A 21,822-nucleotide genomic window follows, 5' to 3' on the forward strand; every position below is an offset into this window, starting at 1 on the left:
ATTGCCATACTCCTGACGAACAGTCAAGACCCTACAAATTTCACAAACCAAACCAGTTAGAGAATGTGAAGTACATACGTCCCAGTAGCTTGGACTGCATTTCCTTGAGTTATTCTGTTTTAAAATACACATGATGCAGACAATGAACTATCTATAATTCAGTAGGCAATTCTTTGATTTCCATATCCTTTACCTAAGAGAGAAGGAAAGGGGCAAGGGGGTTACTGTAATGCGAACTTCAGTTCTTGGTTGGGTGTTGCTACTAGGGTCCTGTGGCTTATCTGTAGCATAGACCCACAAACTGCGTACTCCATCTTCATAGCTGCATCGCTCATTTAGCGGTACGTTATATGGCTTCTGCAGCACAAAATTTGCTTCTGTTAATGGCACAGGGGTGAAACCATCTGTAGGATCAGCAGCACTGCATAGAAGATTGAAGCTTTTTAATGAGAAAAGGGCCAAAAAGAGAAGCAGAAGAGAGTAAGATCTTTCCATTCTTATTTCCCCTTTCCTCAACTCTCCCTAGAATACTGGTGTGAGCTTTAAGATGCTCAAAGCAGGTATTTGTAGGTCAGCAAGAACATTTGAAACGAATTAGTTTGGGAATTAAGAATGAAACGTTGGACTTGTATGGATGTCTTTTCTTACAATTGAAAACTAAGGATAATATACCTCTTTGACCAATATTGTCAAAAAAAAAAAAAAATTTCCTCGAACATGAACTGCCTAGTTACTTCCATTGAGGCAGGAACATTTCATTAAATTAAATATTACCATCACATGAACTGTGGCATTTTCTGTATCCATGGATTCTGTATAAGAACATGCTCCTTTCTTCTTATCATCACTCGTGTACTGGTGCTATAAATATTATTCCCTTAATAATTAGCGAATGAACCCAGGTGACCTGAGCTTGAAATTTTCAATCCATCTTGCCTTGGGTAGAAGCCAACAAATTGTTCAGGCTGGAAGTATCTGTCTCTCTTCTCAGCCAATCCCTGATCATTCCATTTCATATGGTGCACGAAGCCATACTTTAGCTTTGAATCCGACGTTACTTCATGGAGTTTGCCTGATTTTCCTCCCCACGTTCACGTCATCGCCTAGTAAACAATGATGACTCTTCTAGCTAATCTTGTTTAATTTCATCCAGTACAAAATAGAACTCTATAATTGATTGGATGCTTCCAAGAGTTGCAGCTTCTAATTTAATGTTTACTTTGATTAATCTTTATAAGTTAATCTAAATGGCGTGAGAAAAATATTAATTTTAGAACTTTTTGATACTTAGATAAGTATCTATTTTTAAATGAAAAATAATAATAATTTAGAAAAAAACTCTAAAAGTAAATATATAGTTAAGAATTGAGATTGAGAGCCTTTTTTTTGGATTCATTAAATCTTTATAACTCATTCTTTTCACCATTTGATGGAGAGGGACTAAAAAAGTTATCTTTCTCTTATAACATTAAAACATTTTTTATGTATCATAGAAAGAAAAAACATTTTTAACTCATCAAACAAAAATTATTTTGTTGACTCATTAAAATCTCGTGGTTTAATATGAATCCTAACAAAATTATTATAATTCCTTTTACTCGAGTTCAGCTCAAAAATATTAGATTTAATAGCTCATCAAGCATATATATATATACTTAAATTTAATATTTAAATGAGTTTAAAAATATTAAATATAACAACTCACTATATTTATATATACTTGAGTTTTTGATTGAGTTTAAAAATATTAAGTTATCACCCTACTTTAATTTCCTTTTTCTAACATGAATTTTAGGGGGAGTATAAATACATAGTTACATCGACGAGGATGCAAATGAGTCGAGATGCTCAAAACCCAGGTTACCATGTCTCGACTTCATTTTTTTGTCCTTTCAACGACAGGACAAGTGAATGAATTGTATTAGATTCAGACCTGATATTATGGCTGATAACGGCCTGGATGACAAGCATTAAAGCCCAATCTAGAATCCTGTTTTTAATAAAAGCCCAATCCATAATTCTACTAAAGCCCAAATGTAAAAAGTGATGCACTTTAACTTGCACCAAGTAGGCTAATGAAGACAACAAAACTTACTCCCTTAAAGTATGATTTTGTTTTCCTTCTCTCAATAAACAGATTGATCCTGAACTGTTTGATTGAGAATATAATTATAATTATTTTAAAAGTATTTTTTATTTAAAAATATATTAAAATAATATTTTTATTTTTAAAAAAATTATTTTGAAATCAACTTATTAAAATATCTAAAAATATATATAAAAATATTAATTTCTAGTAAAGGAAAAAATAAAAAGATTTAAAAATTTTTAAAAATATTTTTAAAATACAAAAAATAAATAAATAGGTGAACGTGACACCGCACGCTTCCTGAGTTTTTTGCCTGCTGACCTAAACACTGATAATTATTACCGGGGAGATATGTATGTAATTACATGCATTAATTTATGTACTCTATCTTATCAAGGCATCAAGCAAGCACCACGCATATTCTTCGCAATTAAAATTGTGGCTTTAAGCATGCAATACCACGACTAGCTATCACATCTTTTTTAATTATTGTCTTAATAAAATTTGATCCGCGATGAGCCAATAAATTTAGTGATTTAATTAGTTTGATTAAACCTTGTTAAATTAATATTAAAAGATCAAAATATTATAGTTTTAATAAAAAAATAATTGTTTTAAATTGATTTATAAATATAATCTAATGAATTATAATAATTCATGTATTTTTTTAGATATTAATGTTTACAAGTTATTTAGTAATGCTATAATGATTGTTTTTTAAAATATTTTTTATTTATAAATTATTTAAAATAAAGTTTTTTTTTATTTTTTAAAATAATATATAAAAAAGATAAAATATAAAAATAAATTATTTTATAATAAAAAATTATATTTTATAAAAACACCTTTAAAATAAAAAAACTAATAAAAAAAAAAAGAGAGAGACAAAAGTACTAATGGTATAATGTTCCTTACTTCGGGCTGTAAGGGTCAGATAAGAATAAATAAATGCCTGTCTCATTTTTACATGCACAGTAGATCAAACCACACTCACTGTCTGTTTTTTCCCACTAATCATCACCACTGCCACCATGAGGCGGTGGGTCTCACCGCCTAAAACCACCGCCGGTTTAGGGCTGGCGGCAATTTCTTATGTAGTGGTGGACTATTTGCGCCACCTTTCCCCAACTTGGCACGAGCGTCTCCAGCCAGCATTATGGTCAATACTCGCTCTCATCGCCGTCTCTCGTGTCCCTTTCTACAAGCACTGGTCGTCTGAGTTTAGAGCTGCCATTCCCTTTGTTGCTTCTATGCTGTTTATGCTCACTTGCCTTCTTTTCGAGGCTCTCTCTGTGCGCTTTGTCACTGCTGTTCTCGGTCTTGATTGGCACGGGTACTTTCACAGTTGCCTTTTTCTGTTTTAATAAATCCTGTGTTTTTAGTTTTTAGAAGTAATGATTTTTGGAACTAGTTTGTATTTTATTTATGTTCTATTCTGCTATGGTTTCTTCTGCGATATGATAGCTGTTTAGTTACTTATTTAGAAAGATATTAAATTAGCACTGGATCTGATCTGGGTTTGACTTTGAATATCCAGTGATATAATTAATGAAGCAACTGAACCTGAATCCATATCGAGGAACATTTCCAGTATAGTAGATTCTGATTGGTGAAAGGATATAAATCTTGATTCGGATCAGCCAAAGGCCCAGGTGGATGTTAATTGATTTAGTGTAAGAATCAGAATGAACTCTGACTATGCTGTCCAGATTTTTGCCCAAAACGATGGTTGCTGTTTTTGAGGCTAAGGGAAATAAGGACAACTACTCTGCATTTAGGTCTTTATGTATTGCAATTGCAAAGATTGCCTGTTTCTATTAAATGCTTTGCATTTCCGTATTTAGATCATAGAAAATGTAGATGAATTTATTTGAAACCTTAGCAGTCCCGTGCATGGAAGTTCTAGAAAGAGTTAAGAAAGAAAATCAGTACATCTGTAGGTGTTCAGAGCCTTGAAATTCACATGTGTGTTTAGTTGTGCTAGTTGATGAGCTGCAGATGGTTTTCAAATTGTTTTCATCCTGGCAATAGATCCATTATGTATTGCATTCTCAATGAAGAGCAAATTCTGAATTTAAACTGGAGTATGTAAATGTTTGAGAGGTCTCTACTTCAGAATTAAGATCCATTATATTCTCAGTGTATCCTTGCTGAACCCATACTTGAGAGTAGGTGTAGAATTATTATTTCCCCATGAAACATTCTGTAGGCCCTGAAGAATCATAAATTTGTACTTCTTGTAACAAATTGTGAATGTTATTTAGTGGTTTACTCATTTCAAAATGAAGATACCCGATAATTATACAAAGATTTAACTTGGAATGACTTGTATTTGTTTGAAGTTGTGATATATCCTGCCAAGACTATAGCTTTCATCTTCTCAGCTATTTAGATTTAAAACAATAGCCATAAATGTTTATGGTATTCATGGTTGGCTTGATAATGTTGAGCAGTGATACATCTCCTCTACCTGACACCGGCCAGTGGTTGCTCCTTTCACTGAATGAAAAGCTTCCAGAGACATTGGTTGAGATTCTAAGAGCTCGTATTATTGGACTGCATCATTTCCTGATGTTGTTTATGATGCTGGCTTTCTCCGTGCTATTTGACTCTGTACAAGCTCCTGGACTTGGTCTTGGTGCAAGATACATGTTCACTATGGCAATTGGCCGTCTTCTTCGGGCTATAACTTTTGTATCTACAATTCTACCATCAGCCCGGCCTTGGTGTGCTGCAGCTCGGTTTAGAGTCCCTGCATACCCTCATTACTGGGCTCAGAAATATTATGTTCCTTATGCTTCAGATGCAAATGCTATTCGTCAGATAATAAATCAGGATATAGCTTATGGTATGTTTATATTGAAATTGAATTGCAGTATTTGTTTGGTTTCCTGAATTTGGTGTTCTGATGGTTTTATCAGACTCTAGAAGGCATTTTAATAGTTCTTTTAGCCATCATGATGCTTACAAACTCTTATGGAACTATCTGGAAAACATAACTCTTTGTTACATTCTATTTGAACACACTGCTCAGTTCACCGAGTGGGTGAATCACATTGTTCATATTCTTCAAGTCACAATAGCTCATAACTGTAAATTATTTTCTTGTGAACGTCAAAGGGGATTCATTTCCAGCTACTTTTACCAGAATGAGATGTTTATATTGTTTTTTTTTTTGTGCGCCACTGGTACTAAACAAATGGGTTATGTAGTTTCTTTTATAAGAAGATTTAAAAGGTCTGACTAATTCAATCTGATTGATTTAATTCTTCTAGATGGTCTTTTAGTGTAGACAAAGTTCTTAGGCCTGTTTTCTGCCAGAGGGATTTCATATCTAATAAATATGTAGTTGCTGTATGAACTGTGCTTTATTTCATTACTAAGCAGTCGCAAATGATTTAAAAGGTCTGACTAATTCAATCTGATTGATTTAATTCTTCTAGATGGTCTTTTAGTGTAGACAAAGTTCTTAGGCCTGTTCTCTGCCAGAGGGATTTCATATCTAATAAATATGTAGTTGCTGTATGAACTGTGCTTTATTTCATTACTAAGCAGTCGCAAATTATGGCAGATGTGCACTTCTGCAAAACACTTTTGAATGGAATTTTTTGTTGACGTTTTATTTCTTTTCATTTTTCCAGCTGATACTGGGGAATACCTCGGTGATTACCAGCCAGATTGGGGTTCCATGAACTTCCTCATAAATTTCTTACGACCCACGCCCGCAGAAGGAGCATCATGGTATAGTCTTCTGAAGAAAGCTGGAGGTGGCTGCAATGACCTCCTATACAGCGGCCATATGCTTGTTGCCGTGCTGACCGCAATGGCTTGGACGGTAATCTTGTACTATAAACGTTGAAACTGTGTTGTCCCATCATCTAATGGCAATTGCTCTGAAGTTTGAACTCAAATTTTTTGGCATATGATTGTAGGAAGCTTATGGAGGCTATAGCTCAGCTTTCATATGGCTGCTTGTGATGCACAGTGCCCAGAGAGAAATTCGGGAACGCCACCATTACACAGTAGACTGTGTGGTGGCCATTTATGTAGGCATCCTTCTCTGGAAGATGACTGGTTTTATCTGGCCAGCCAAGGATTCAATGAGAAGTAGAAGACTTGCAAAACTTGAGAGAATTCAAGGTAGACTAATCCAAGCAGCAAAAGACTCGGACATGGACGAAGTGAGGGAGCTTCTCAAGGAGGTTGAGTTGGGCACTCAGGAGAGCCAGAACAAAGGCCACAGTAAGCATTTGTGGTTGTTTTCTTGTGTGACCATTTTCTCTGCACTAACAGTTGTCCTTCTAGCCTTCACATGGACAAGCGACGGTTGATTTCACGTTTTTCTCTCATATGAAGGTTTCGGCAGTGTAATTCGCATGTGATATTTTCATTGTTGTTGTTGGTGTCAGAACTGGGCTGTGGGAATTTCATGGAATTTTGCCAATCCCCAAAAAAGATGATGAGATTAAAAGCAGCTTCTTAGAGGTCCATAATTGAAATTTATGTAGGATACTAGTCTTCTGACCACGCTACACTACACGGCTTAGATTAAAAAAAAAATCTGAATCTAAAAAATAATTCTGGTTCTAATGAACTGAATGTCATTCTTATTAAATTCAATTAGCAGATTAACCTTGAGTTTTCCTTGTCTTGTCTATTTTTAGTTTAAAATTAATCTTGTAAGAATTGTAATTATAAAAAAAAAAATCAATTGAAAGGAAAAAAAGGAAGATGGAATTTTTAAAAAATAAATAAATTATTTGATATTATTATTAAATTGAATTCAATTGGTTAACTTTGCAATCTTTTGATATCGATACTTGTATGAGAGTTGATTTTATATGATCTGATGACGTGGGCTTTGTGGTTTAATTTATAAAACTCATAACTTAAATCATGAATTTTATCGGGTTTAAAAATTTATTTTTATTTAATAATATAATAATAATAATATTAGATGTTTGTAAAAATTAAGTATCAATAATAAAGATTATGTGATAATATTGTACAAAACAAATCCAAATAAATTATCACTATTAAAGAAAAAGATTAAAGGTAAGAAAAAAATTTTGAAGAAAAAATTAAGGCCCCGTTTGTTTGCTAAAAAGTAGTTTCCTTTTTGGAAAGTGAATTCTCGGGAAAATGAATTCCGATAAAGTATTTTTCGATGTTTGGTAGTGTAATGGAAAATAAGTTGAAAAATATTTTCCAGTATTTGGTTATATCATGAAAAATGAGCTGGAAAATAACTTATTAATATTTTATTTTTCTCAAGTTTATTAAAATAATGAGGAATAAATCTTACAAATTAAAAAGTTGAATGAGAATGAAATTGAAAAAAAAAATAATTTCATAAATTATCTCAAATAAAATAAATAATAATCAAAATAATAGAGATCAAATCTAAAAAATTAAAAAAAAAAAAGATGAAGAAATTAAAATAATAATAATCAACATTTCATAAATTATTTCAAATAAAATAAGTAACAATCAAAAGAATGATGATCAAATTTGATAGATAAAAAATTTCAATAAAAAAATGATAAGGAAAAAAAGCAAATAGAAATTATAAAAATAAGGACCAAAGTTAATATAAAAATAAAATTTTAAGAGATGAAATTGAAAAATAAATATTCAAAACAAAATATATATAGCAATCAAAAGTTTGAAGGATCAAATTTGATATAATCAACAAATAATAACATTTCTAAATTTTTCACAACTTATAGAAAGTGTTTTCCGCCCAAATTTTTTAGGAAAACACCTTTTTTGAAAACCAAGTTAAATTTTTCATTTACTGGAAAATTTTTCCGTTGACCAACTTTTCTAGTGGCAAACAAACACAAGAAAGTTTGAAAAGTGATTTTCAGAAAACAAACACAGCTAAAAGGAAAAATACTTTCCTGAAAACCAAGCTAAATTTTTCTTTGACTGAAAAGTGTTTTTTGTTGACTAGAAAATGTTTTCCTTTGACCGGAAAGTGTTTTCTGTTGACCAATTTTTCTAATAACAAACAAATACAGAAAAGTTTGGAAAATAGTTTCCCGAAAACTACTTTCCAAGAAACAAACATGACCTAAGATGCTTTTAGTAGAGAGAGTGATTGTTCAGGGCTTCGGAAATCTTCTTCACGAGTGATAAATTGGGCACCATTTATGCTTGTATTTTGAGATGAACTTTTAAGGTATAAAAACATTTAATATGAACTCCTCGCATTAAAATGAACAATTTGACACATAAATCCTTTATTTTAGTGGTCTATATCGGTGTCAACAACAAGTTTCTCTTTCTACTATTTGAATTCAGTGATTTTTTCTCTCTCCTTTCTCAACAGAGAACAAAAAATAACAAAAAAAAAAATCTTATGTATCAAAATGAAACTAAAACAATTTCAAGGAACCGTAATTGTATAATTTGCGTGATTGTTTAAGTTAGAGGAGTAAAATTAATGTTTTCAAAACTTATGATATGTCAATTATGTTTGCCAAGTTTTTTATTTCGGTTCCCTCTCTTTCAATCTCACTCTTTTATAAGAATATGAAATCAATTGCTTTTTAAATAGGACTTGATTGCTTAAAAATAAAATTTGAGGATCAAACTGAAAAATCAAAAGTTTATAAAGTAACAAACATATAGTAAAAATTACACACATTTTAGTATATAAGTAGTAATAGTTAATTTATCTCCCTTCAATCAATCATAAAAGGACGAGGAGACGGGGATGGTGAAGACCAAAAACCTTCAATTGGCAGCTAAAATTCCACCTTTCAGATCTGGTGATTCAATAAGCCCATTTTCACATGGGCCTTGAACCCATTTTCATCTAAGAAAATTCTAAAACCGGTAAAAGAAAGTTGGCGCGTGGAAAATGGGCACCTTAATTAATCTATTTCCAGGAATGCAGGACAGGGTTGTCGCTTCTCCTGTTTCTGCCATCAAACAAAAATAATCAGGTGGCGCCACGTCATATTCACACCATACAACGAATCAAAAGCCACCGAACCTTTCAACTATCCTGTATCAGCCATACCGTATAATTACCTTTCGAAAATGAAAGGCGTTCGCTACTAGTTTCCGGACAAAAGCAGAACGTTCATTACCAAACAGATATTTTTGCCTCTCCGATTATTATACCCAAAAAAAATCGTTTTAGGTTTCTGTTCTTGTGGATTCTCTCCCTGCCGTTGAAGAAATATCTATCCAGAAAGAAAATGGCGATTTCTTCTCTTTCAGCGTCAACAATTCCTTCATTGAATACTCGCAACTCCACCTCTAATTACTCTTCCAAATTATCTTCGTTTTCTTCTCTCCAGTTTCCAGCACAGCTTCATCGACTTCAATTTCGGAACAGAGGGGTTTCCTCCCACTCCAGGCAGCGAAATTTTCCCCTGGTAACTCTTTTTTCTATTTTATTTTGTTGAAATTGTTGAGATTTAAATGTTTACTGGGGACTGGTTTTAAATGATTGCTGTTTTTATTTATTTATGTTGGTTGGAATTTGTGGTTGTTAGGTTTGGGATTTGGGTAACTACCACTCAATACACTAAGACATTGTTTTTTAAAATATTGCAGTAAAATTGTAGACTCTTTTGGTTGCTCTTTATGTGGAACTAATTCAATGAAAGCTTGACATTTAGGACTCTGTATCTACATTTGACATCTTTGTTCTTATTTTATATTGTTACTGATAGTTTGGGTAGACAACTTATGAAATTATCTAATGGTAGTTATCGCCTGATGATTGTAACAATGATTCTAACTATATTTGTTCTGGTTCTTGTCTCCAATGGTTTTTAACTGTCATTCCCATTGACCTTTAACCATAATTCTTCAAACATAGATTGACGTGGATCGTTTCGAGTCAAACACATCCTGGGTTATTCTATATCTATGTAGTGTAGCTCATATGCAAGATTATTAGAACTTGGATGTTTGAGAGAAACTTGTAAGATATACGATGCAGTTCATTATGGAGGTAATAATGGAGGTGAGCATTACTCAGATGCGCACGATTACTCTAAGGCTTTAGGTGTCATTGACAACCATGGGATTCAATTCCTTATCCTACTTTGGTTTTTCTCAATATCTGTCTGGTTGTGTCTGCTATAAATGTAAGCAATGAACAAGAACAGTCAATCTGACTTTGATTGTATTGTTGTCAATATGTATAGGCTTTATGTAATAGTTTTGTTGTGTGTCTGAGCTATCAAGTTCAAACTGCTATTTATTCCATATGCATTGATTCTTTTTTTTTGTTTGTTTTTCAAATGATTATCACAGGTTGCAGCAAAGAAGCAAACTTTTTCCACCTTTGACGAGTTGCTACAGAATTCTGACAAACCCGTGCTGGTTGACTTTTATGCAACCTGGTGATTTACTTTCTTATCTTTTCTATAAGATTTCTGTTTGTACTCTTCCTTTACATTATTGGAAAAGGATGCCATGAATGGAGATTGCATGCAATCATCTGAACTCCAAAACTGATACTATGCAGACTATCCTATATATATATGGAATCACTTGACTGGAATTAATATGCTAGTCTTCAAAGCAAATTTTCACATTTTTATGTCAACTAGGATTAACCTTTTGATTGGCAAGGTTATGAACTTGGCTATTGAGTAGCTTGGTGATGGATAAGGATCTTTAAGATTTGCTGATGTTAGCATTTTGGATTGATTTAGAATCTCAATTGAATAGTGCAGCTAACCTGTGGTGTACAGGTGTGGTCCTTGTCAATTTATGGCCCCAGTTCTCGATGAAGTTGGTGCTGTCCTGAAAGACACGGTCCAGGTGGTGAAAATCGACACTGAGAAATATCCCAGCATTGCTGATAAATACAAAATAGAGGCCTTGCCGACTTTTATCATATTCAAGGATGCAAAGCCATATGATCGATTTGTAAGTTGATTTAATTTCTAGCCATACGTCCTGAGACCTATTCAGTTGTGGAATTAAGGCTGTTTTCTAAATATTTGTTATAGAGGGGACTAATAGATTTTTTTGAACTAGAGAAAATGGATTTTGTTCAAATTTGTTTTTTTTTTTTAATAGGAAACTACAGTGGAAGTTTTCTAATTTTTCGAGTTTATACTAGATTTTGGAAAACAATCTTGTCTGCATGTAGGCTACTGAAAGGCATAAATCTTGTTTGTGAGGCTATCAAATCAGGCACATCACTCTTATGTGCCTGGGAGCATGCATATATTTGATAACTTGATTGTGAATTATTAAGTCAATTGTGATGTTTAGGTTGATCCTTTCTTATTAACTAACCAACAAAAATAAAGAGATGATAAAGACCTGCATGTTTGACCACAAGGCCTGCGTCCATTAGAGAAGAGGGAACTTTATAATGCTACATTGTTTTCAAGTTTTTCTAGTTCTATTGCTTCTTGTTCTATAGCCACTTATGGTCATCTATTTGCCCGCTCGAGTTTTTTAGCGATCTTGGTTCTATCATTTGCAGGAGGGTGCTTTGACTAAAGATCAGCTCATCCAGCGCATTGAAAGTTCACTGAATGTCAAGCAATAGCAGCCGCCAGCTTGTTTGTATCCCTTTTTATCGTCTTTCCATATTATGTTATGAAACTCCAGGCGAATAAATCTCTCTCTCTCTCTCTCTCTCTCTCTCTCTCTCTCTCATGTTATTCAGCTCCCAGTTCAAAGATCAATACAATGAGAAGCCATTATATTTGGATTTTTTACGGCTAGATGCCTAGATCACCCTGCTATTCCCATCACTTCCCAAGTTTTCTTTTCAATTTTATCTCAATGTCCGTGTACCAAGAAAATGACTGAAATTGTTCCCGAATATGTTGATCAAGTAAAATTGTTCCGCAAATGATTTGTATCTGCTATGTAGTTTTGATGAGAGAATCTGTTCTCTGATTATGATAAAAACGATTACCAAGCTGTAAACGGATGAATTCCATCCAACAAAATATCGATCTTATTTTAGGCTTGACCTAGCCATAGCTTTGACATTTGGGACCTTCTGACCAGAAAGTATTATTGGACAATTACATGCAGGAATGATGTCATACCATGGACGATTTTCACGGGTTTTTAGTGGAACATGTTTGGCTATTCATGAGATGGTTCATCAAACCTCCGGAGAAAACCGGACCATCAGACCTCGTTAATCTTGTCTTTCCAATTCCCATGAAATTCAGCATTCCAGGATACATATATGAAACTTTTCTTTGGCAGGTTAGCAGTCTCTGCCCACCTGAACTCAGCATACCAATTGCCCACAAAATTTACAGACACCACTTTTCTGCGAGATAGGAAGCCAGGTAATCTTTTAGAATGCTCCTTCCTCGTATGGACGCAGGGTAGCAGAAGCTTGGACCTAGAAGTCGGGCCCAAATTTGAACCGGACCATAAAAAAGTGAAGTTCTGAATGTTTCCTTCCACTTCAATATTTCTTGAAAGAGCCCGTGTGCTGTTAGAGAGGTTCCCGTGCCAGTAGCCACGCTCGCTCGAGATTCAGAAATCAAGATGGAGATGAGAGCCGGTGAAGAGGACATAGAAATTGGCGAGGACATTACCCCATCGGTGATCCCTCTCTCTTACGCTCTTCATGATTCTTTCCTTCACTCTCACTGCTCCTCTTGCTTCTCCCGTCTCCCTAGTACTAATTTTACCCAGCATCACCATGTCCCCACGCTACTCTACTGTTCCTCTATCTGCTCCTCTTCCCACTTCTCCCCGCCGAACTCCACCTTCCTCCACTCCCCCCCTCCTCCGACCTCCGCGCTGCCCTCCGCCTCCTCCCCCACTCTCTCCCATCCTCCTCTATCAACAGAATTTGTGGCTTATTGACGAACCGAGAGAAATTGATGGCCGACGAAGAGATTTCAGCTCACGTAAGATATGGAGCGAAGGCCATAGCAGCTGCGAGAAGGATGGAGATGGTTGAAAACGAAAAAAATGACGCTGTTTTGTTGGAGGCTGCATTGTGCGTGGTGCTAACGAACGCCGTCGAGGTACACGATAACGAAGGGCGCTCCATCGGGATTGCTGTTTATGGCCCTAATTTCTCGTGGATTAATCACAGTTGTTCTCCCAATGCTTGTTATCGATTTATTATTTTCTCCTGATAATGTGATGCCGTTCAGCGAGGAGTCGAGGTTACGAATTCTTCCTGCTGGCACCAAAGTAAAGTCACAGTGATTTCCATCTTGAAAAGAAGTCCATGAAACTGAAATATTGGTTGCATTCTTTTTTATTTATCTGTTTTTGCTATAATTTACCTGTCTATTTCTGCGTTGCAGAGTGATAATGGTGTGCATAACAACATTGAATTCCCAAAAGGTTATACTGCATATTGGTGGCGGTGGTTGTTCTTTATGGAGGATTCTTTTTTATTATGATCTGGCTCGTTTAGATTTTAAATCTGTTGTTTGGCAGGATGTAGTGGAAGTGGACCAAGAGTGATTGTGAGGAGTATTAAGAGGATTAAGAGAGGTGAGGAGGTGACTGTGGCATACACAGACTTGTTGCAGCCTAAGGTAGTAAAATCTTTTTACACTTCCTTTGCTGTTCTTTTTCTTGTCGTTAAGGTTCCAATACATGAAACGATTCCAAATGAATTTTCTTGCACTCGATCAAATCCTGCATTACAGAATCCAACTTTCTTGTTTGAAATATTTACATTATGTTCACCGATGCCATTCCTAGGAAATAAGGCGGTCAGAATTGTGGGGCAAGTATCGTTTTATTTGTTGCTGTACACGATGCATTGCATCACCCCCTTCTCATGTAGATCATGTTCTGCAGGTAATTTTATTATATTTTTTCACAATATTATGTGCATTGTTGTGCGATGTCTGTCCAATTCATGATCAGATCGTTACTGAAACTGGGTTGGCGATTATGATCAATATTAATGTGTGAAAGATGATGACAATTAAGGTCGCGTTGTTTCAATGAAAAGTTTTTCCAAATGAGAGAATTTATAAACATTAGGACTCTTTTTTCCATGTCAGGATCGCATCTCATTTATGAGAAAATTTTTAGGACAAGTGGTTTAAGAGTTAAGACAAGTAAAGCTATGATGTACCACTATGATTCTCCATTGAAGTTGGCATTTGGCAGTAGCCATGCCACGTCAAAGGCCAATGGTGGTGAATGGAAATTAAATGATTGACGATCAACCCTTTGTCACTCTTTTCTGTGAACAAAAAGGCAAATATCCTTTGAGTCGCAAGTCATTATGGTTTTTCTGTCTGTTAGGAAATTATATTCCACTTTCCTCTCTTGAACAGAGATTAGAAAGTGTCAAGTGTGTTCTTGTTTATGAGGTTTTCCAATTTTTTTGTAAACAAAAAGGCTTCTTTCGCCCCATGAACTATGAGGTAACTTTTGAAATTGAATTCTGTCCTAACCTCTCTGAAAGCTCAAATCATAAGATTGGGAGGGTGAACATATTTTTCCTTGTTTGAGAAATTGGTGCATGACTGATTCTACATATTGTTTTGAACATGCATTAACCCTGAATTCTCACATCTAGGAAATTTCTGCATCAAATCTGGCCTCTTCGAGCTTAAATTCTGAACTCAGCTTTTATAGGGATGAAGCAACTAGAAAGCTGACAGATTATGTAGATGAAGTTACGGACGAGTATCTTGCTGTTGGTGATCCTGAATCTTGCTGCAAGAAGCTTGAGAACATGCTGATCACTGGCCTCCTTGATGAGCAGTTAGAGGTCAGAGAAGGAAAATCACAGTTGAACTTCAGGTTGCATCCCCTGCACCATCTTGCTCTGAACACGTATACAATTCTGGCTTCTGCTTATAAAATACGAGCAAGTGACTTATTTTGTCTGCATTCTGAGGTGGGTGGACTTTCATTGGAAGCTTTGAGCATGTCCAGAATCAGTGCAGCATACTCATTGTTGCTTGCAACTTCAACTTACCATCTGTTTTGTTTTGAATCTTCACTGCTTGTATCTGTTGCAAATTTCTGGACAAGTGCAGGGGAGTCCTTATTGGCTCTTGCTAAAAGCTCAGCATGGGATTCTCTTGGAAAATGTGGGTTTCCTGTCTTGAATCGTTCTCCTCTAGCTATGCACAAATGCTCCAAGTGCTCATTGCTTGAAAGCTTTGAAGTAAATTTATCATTTGGTCAAGATCAAATCCGAAAGGCAGGTTTTGACAGCGTTTCGAGCAGTTTTCTTGATTGCATTGGTAGTTTGTTGCAAGAAGTTTGGGGTTTTCTGATTCAAGGCGACCGCTACCTGAAAATGTTTAAAGATCCCACAGGTTTCAGTTGGCTTGGGAAATCCTTAGACATTTGGGATTTTGATGCTGAATTAAGCCATAACGATGTGGATTTCAATTGTTGGACCAACAAAAGTGTTTCTGGAATTGAGGCGCTGGGGTACACCGACCAATGGAGAATAAATACTTTTCAGCTTGGTGTTCATTGCTTGCTCTATGGAGGATTTTTAGCTGGCATATGTTATGGTCCTCATTCTCATTGGATGAGTCACATTCGGGGTGCTCTAAATTATGAGGGGAAATAAAATAAAAGAAAATAAAAACTGCATACGTGGATTGCATATGCAGCAGGCCATCTAACTTGTAACTAGCTAGTCAACTCTATCCACTTGCCATTCCTATGGTAGATTGGAATCTTATAAGAATTAAGTATTCATGAAAACAAGGTTCGAAGATCAGCTGGCTCCAGATTTTGCTATTTCGCGAGCCTCCTGCAGTGCACAACGCAACCAAGGTGTTCTGGTGCAGGTGGTCAAGTTTGAAATATTGCATGATCTGCAGACCACTTGCCCACCATAATGGCACCCGTTGACCCAGCTCCGGAATGGGTTTTCCCTTTGTAAGGTTTCCCTAATCTACCCCGGTAGGGCTGCGATCATCAAATTCTATAGAAGCTTTTTCTTTCTTCTTTTTTTAGATTTTAGATTTTTTTTCTTGACAAGTGACTAAAACTATAATATAAATAACATTACTATTATATTATAATTATAATTATAACTAAAGCTAAAAACTGTGTGAAAATATTTTTTATCTGTTATGTGAATTACAATAATAATTTATGGTGGTGTTTATTTTTATATTTTATTTACTTTTCTCTCTTTTGGTTATTGATTTTTTTTAATTTAATTTTTATATAATATATTTATTGGGTTTAAAATTTATAATTTATTTTTTATACGATTATTACAGCATTAAAAAAAAATATCTCAGTATCATATAATGGTTAATATTTTAAAAAAAAAATAGTGCAAATAAAAATCATTTTAAAAAAGTAGGATAATAAACTGTGATATTAAGTGGCTATTAACATTCTATTATGAGTTATTTCTATTTTTTTTTTTTAAAAAATATATATAAAGATACAATAAGGAAAAAGAAAGAGATTTATTTTTGATAAATTATAAATTTTATTTTTTTAATAAATTTAAAAAATAATTAATAAAATATCACTCAATTACTGTACATTACCAAAAATCTTTTCCCGGGCAAGGATGACACCAATCGACACTTGTTCTTTCACCAAAACCCCTGCAGCGAAAAGTTGGTAAGCTGTTTAATGGATTTTAATTTTATTTCAAAGAAGGATGGAGAACTTGGCGTCAAGATCAGGTGTCAGTATAAGAAAAGAGACCCTGGATGTTTGAAACATAGCTACTAAAACCAACCAGCCCGGGGTTGACTGGTTAAGAAATCGGATTTTAAATCATATAAATTGTCTAAGTTAATTTTTTAAAAAAATTAAAAAAAATATTTTTATATTTAATATATTTTATATTAAAAAATTAAAAAAAAAACAATCTATATAAATAGAGACTATATATATAATTATTTTATATTAAAAATTTAAAGAAATATTTTATAAGTATTTAAATCTAAATCTAAGTATTTATAAATTAATTTTATATTTTTAAAATTTACTAAAATAAATATATAAAAGGTATTAAATCTTATCTAGACTGGATGATCTAAGTCATCATTTGACTAGGCAATTGCAAACATATGTTTTGTCTATTTGAAATCCGATGAAGATTTCAGATCGGCCGGTCCTGGATTAACCTGCGACGCACAGTTTTACACGTCATTAACATTAATTGTGTGTGTAACTATCCCGATCATCAAATGTTAATGTTTTTCTTTGCTTTATTTTTGGATGCTGACCTCTCATCATCATCTGATGGTCCATTACGAACGTGGCCACACCATAAGCTACATGTTTCCGAGAGCCCACTAACCTAATCCATACGATACAATCTCTTTCCCGAGCCTGTACATCTGGCTCAACACGTGTCTTGCTCCTTGCCTGGGAAAATCAGTACTGATCCCAGCATTTTGGGTTTCATTAACCCTTGTTTGGTTTCATTTCTATCCAAAATTTATTGTGGCTGTTACTTCGTCGTTTTTGCTTATCATTTTATGACGCTCATTCGTTGGCTCCAATTGCACTTGTTATTGCTATTTGATTGAGTAGGTGTTCGGCAATATAATGCAATGTTTTTATTCAAAAATAATTTTAAATTTAAAATATGTAGAAATTATTTTTTTTGTCTTAATCTGTAATATTAATATATCAGAATAATTAAAAAATATTTTTTCTAAACAAAAAATAATTTAAAAATCACTTTAAAAAACATATTCAACCATAAAAACAAATATTCGTAAATATTTTTCTAATCCCTCCTTTTCTTTAATTAAGAATATAAATGAAGCTCTACCAGATAGTTTTTTTAAACTTTGAGTAAAATTGTGATCTTAATATAATGAAAAATAAATTGTCAATTTATTTTCTTGATTCATTATAAGGTTCATTGAATAACAAAACAACTAAAACATAAGTCACATTCACTATGGCCAAAATACACATTTTACCATTCACCACTATAATATAATAACGATTTTGTTCCTCTCAAAGAAAATAAAATGCTTTGGTTTTGAAAGTATTTTGGCATTTTCATATAGTGAATTAGTCATTAAAAGATTGATCAAGAATATATATATATATATATATATATATATATATATATATTAATTTTTAAAGCACAAAACAATAATTTAATTACCATTCAAATAAAAAAATTTAAAAGTGACACACAAATTTATTTATATCTTTTTATTTTTTTAAATACATTAAAATGACAAGTTTACTTTTTAAATTAAAAAACTTAAATCGTGCGTCAAATAGTCTTTTTGTCTTTTCACTTTGGTTTTTCTAATAATACAAGGTTTATTTAGGGTAATTTAGTCATTTTACAATAATTTTATATTATTTAAATAAATAAAAAATGTCGGCGTACATGTATTTTAGGCAATGCATGTAATGCCTCCAAGTGGCCAAAAATATCATTCCGCCTTGTTATTAGATGCGTCATTGTGTTTTTTTTTATATTAATGTTGTGCATGTTGACGGTGGTAAGACGATTTATTGCTCGTGGAGCTTTCTTCTTCTTCTTCTTCTTCTTCTTTTCTGTCTTTGAAGATTACAGGTTGATCATCTTGCTATTGATATTTCAACTTCAATTCTTATTCTTTTGATTTATGATTTTTATTCTTGATCTTTTTTAAAAAAATTTATTTGTTTTCAACTTTATTTTTTAAATTTTATTGTCACATGTTACTTTTTTCAATTTAGTTTTTATTCTTTTGATTTTTTTTTATTGGTCATTTTGTAGAAGTTTCATTAGTTTTTAATCTTATCATTCAATCTAAATTTATAATATATTATTTTTACTAATTTGATTCTTATTTTTTTTATTTTTTTATCCTTTTATCAAAGTTACTTTTATTTTTAATTTCCCACTTCGATAAAAAAATTTTAGTTACCCTCTAATTTATTTTCTATTTTAATTTTAATTCTTTTTTATTTAAATTTTTTTTTATATGATTACTTTTTTTTTTCTTCTAATTTTTTCCTCTAAGCATTTGACTTGTCAATAATTTATCTGGATGCCAGATTTGAAATGTTACCGTTTTTCACTACATTATTTTTTCAAAAAAAATCCCTTTCGGTCGTTTACTTTTGTCGTCTCTCAAGTCCTGCTTAACACTCAATGCGCACTTTACCACTCATGCGCACAAACCTGCTATAATGCGCCCAAATCCTTATCCTCCACTTCCTCAAACCCATTTCTACCCCCCCTGAGATTTACCATTTATTGCTACCATCGCTCCCCCACTCGCCTCAAAATGTGCGAATTTTGAAAAATTTAGAGGATACCCATTTGATATTTTATGGCATTTTATAAGCTTCGACGGTGAATGAAAGTTATGGTGATTAGACGTAAAAAGATTGACTCTTTTGCGTTTGGTTTCACTTTGTGAAGTGAGATTTCAATTGGGTCGGTCTTACGAAGATCTAAATTGAGTTATTAGATTTTGCTTTTCGGATATTGCCTTGAAGAAGAAGTGCTAGTTTCATGGCTGGAAGTAATGCAGTTAGTCTCAATGAAAGCAAGGTAATCTGTTTTTTTTTGTTCTTCTTCCCCTTGTCTCTTACAGTTTGTACTATTTTGGTGATCAAAGATGGGTTTTTTGTGGTGTTGGTGTTTTGCTTGTTTGAAGTTGAAAATCAGCAGCATTTGAAACGAAATTTAGACGTTTTCTGGTGGGGTTCGGTTCTGAGGTTTTGATTTTGTTGGTGACCGGCGATGGGGATATGAATAAATAAATAAATAAAAAAGCTGTAAACTGGGGAGGAGGAACAGTGACACCGACCCCAGCTGGTTTAATTGCTTTTAATAATACCTTTGCCGACACGAGCCAAGACTTCAACTGCCATTCAGTGGGCCCTCACCACCGCCCATATTAACAGCTCGAACTTTGTTCAAGATCTACAAAACAGCCCTTTCTTTCTTCTCCTTTTGTTTTTCTTTAAAGCTTACGAGATGCATAACCACGCGCTGCCGCGGGCTTATAAAATAAATATATTTAATAGTGTTATAATTGTGAATCAGCGCTAGATAAGTAATAGAAACTAAAGATATGATGAAGCTAATATTTCATGATAGAAAAAAAAATTGTGTTGGTGATCAAAACTTAGAGACTGAATAAAATGATTTATAGCAATCCATAATGTTTTGGGAAGAAAGATACATTGTTTTTGCCACATGATTTAGCTTTTCTGTTAATAAAAAGAAAAAAAAATTACAAAGCTAAATTTTCTACCAACTTAATATTAAAAAAAACCAACAAAGATAATTTCGGAAGGAAAAAAACCTATAAGAAAAAACGTTGTAGCAATTGATAATGTTTTATGAGAAAAATTACAGTACTTTCCCCAATAAAATAAAATAAAAAACCATTTAGATAAATACTGTAGCAATCCTTAGTGTTTTGTAAGAAAAACTATAACGTTTCCCCTATATGATTTAACTTTATTGTAATTATAATTCTTAACCAACTTAATATTTTTAAAAAATGAACAAAGATAATTTTGGAAAAAATAATAAAAAAATAATATGGGAAAACACTGCAATAATTCACAGTGTTTTAAAGAAAAAAATTATAAAGCTAAATTCTTAATCGGCTCAATATTAAAAAAAATATTAAATCGACAAAGATAATTTTAGAAAAAAAAAAATATTAAAAGAAAACAAAAAAAAAGGGAAAAAATCATGTTGGAAACACTGTAGCAATTTACAGTGTTTTGTGATGGAAAGCTACAGTGCTTCCCCACATGATTTAACATTATTTATAATGATTTTTAATAGTAATTTTCAACAATGTTTTGTGAGGAAAGCTACAGTGCTTTCCTCACATGATTAAGCTTTATTACAAAGTTAAATTCTAACCAACTCGATATTAAAAAAAAAATCGACGAAGATAATTTAAAAAAAAAATATTACAAAAAAGAAAAACACAAAAGAAACTGGAAAAAACCATGTAAGGAAAAATTGTATCAATCCATAGTGTTTTGTGAGGAAAAACTTGTATTTATTTGTAATTGCAATTATTAACCAGCTTAATATTTAAAAAATTAAACTGACAAAGATAATTTTAGAAAAAAAAACATAACAAAACAGAAAAAAACCACATGAGAAAAAACATTGTAGCAATCCATAGTAATTTGCGAGGAAAGTTACAGTGCTTTCCTCATATATTGTAACTGTAATTTTTAACCAGCTCAATATTAAAAAAAAAAATAAAAAAAGATAATTTCAAAGAAAATAAAAACAAAAACAAAGAAAACCATGCGGAGAAACACTGTAACAATCAACAATGTTTTAAAGAAAAAAAATTACAAAACTAAATTCTTAATAAGCTCAATATAAAAAATTTTGAAAAAATAAAAAAATAAAACATAAAAACTAATTGGAAAAACACCGTAGCAATCCACAGTATAAAATGTTTTTTGAAAAAATAAAAAAATAAAACAGAAAAACTAATTGGAAAAACACCGTAGCAATCCACAGTATTTTAAAGGAAAAAAATTACAAAGCAGAATTTTTAATCAGTTTAATATTTAAAAAGTAAAATCAATAAAGAAAACATTTTAAAAGAAAATTAAACAGAAAAAAAAAAGAAAAAAAAAAAGCAAAGTTGGAAAAAAAAAAAAGGAAAGCAATTTTGAAAAAAAAAAAGAGAAAAAAAACTAAAAAAAAGAAGAGGGAAAGTTGAAAAAAAAAATGAAAAAAAAAAAAAAATGGAAAGCACTGTTAATTACTGTTGTAATCCACAGTGCTTTGTGTGTGGGGGAACAGTGATTCCCCCCACCATTTAGATATTGTTAATGTG

General features: G+C 32.8%; 3 protein-coding genes across 4 annotated transcripts; all 3 read left to right on the top strand.

Moving 5' to 3' along the window:
• The first annotated feature begins 3,047 nt into the window (after positions 1–3,047).
• LOC118061822 (protein PHLOEM UNLOADING MODULATOR) lies at positions 3,048–6,727 on the top strand. Its single transcript, XM_035075409.2, has 4 exons — positions 3,048–3,422; positions 4,543–4,937; positions 5,731–5,924; positions 6,022–6,727. The coding sequence occupies exons 1-4, from the start codon at positions 3,121–3,123 to the stop codon at positions 6,418–6,420; spliced, it is 1,290 nt and encodes a 429-aa protein (XP_034931300.1). The 5' UTR covers positions 3,048–3,120; the 3' UTR covers positions 6,421–6,727.
• A 2,431-nt stretch (positions 6,728–9,158) lies between these two features.
• On the top strand, positions 9,159–12,052 carry LOC118061821 (thioredoxin Y1, chloroplastic). Its single transcript, XM_073409460.1, has 4 exons — positions 9,159–9,480; positions 10,370–10,458; positions 10,813–10,990; positions 11,559–12,052. The coding sequence occupies exons 1-4, from the start codon at positions 9,301–9,303 to the stop codon at positions 11,622–11,624; spliced, it is 513 nt and encodes a 170-aa protein (XP_073265561.1). The 5' UTR covers positions 9,159–9,300; the 3' UTR covers positions 11,625–12,052.
• Positions 12,053–12,077: 25 nt separating this feature from the next.
• On the top strand, positions 12,078–16,174 carry LOC118061820 (protein SET DOMAIN GROUP 41). Of its 2 annotated transcripts, XM_035075406.2 has the most exons (5): positions 12,079–13,252; positions 13,369–13,408; positions 13,505–13,605; positions 13,775–13,873; positions 14,607–16,174. In XM_035075406.2, the coding sequence occupies exons 1-5, from the start codon at positions 13,121–13,123 to the stop codon at positions 15,618–15,620; spliced, it is 1,386 nt and encodes a 461-aa protein (XP_034931297.1). In that variant the 5' UTR covers positions 12,079–13,120; the 3' UTR covers positions 15,621–16,174. The 2 variants fall into 2 exon arrangements, with proteins under 2 accessions (XP_034931298.1, XP_034931297.1); XM_035075407.2 differs by lacking the exon at positions 13,775–13,873 and having other exon boundaries at positions 12,078–13,252.
• Positions 16,175–21,822: the final 5,648 nt, after the last annotated feature.

The sequence above is a fragment of the Populus alba genome, chromosome 5, assembly GCF_005239225.2.
Source record: "Populus alba chromosome 5, ASM523922v2, whole genome shotgun sequence".
In the NCBI taxonomy this organism is placed as follows: Eukaryota; Viridiplantae; Streptophyta; class Magnoliopsida; order Malpighiales; family Salicaceae; genus Populus; species Populus alba.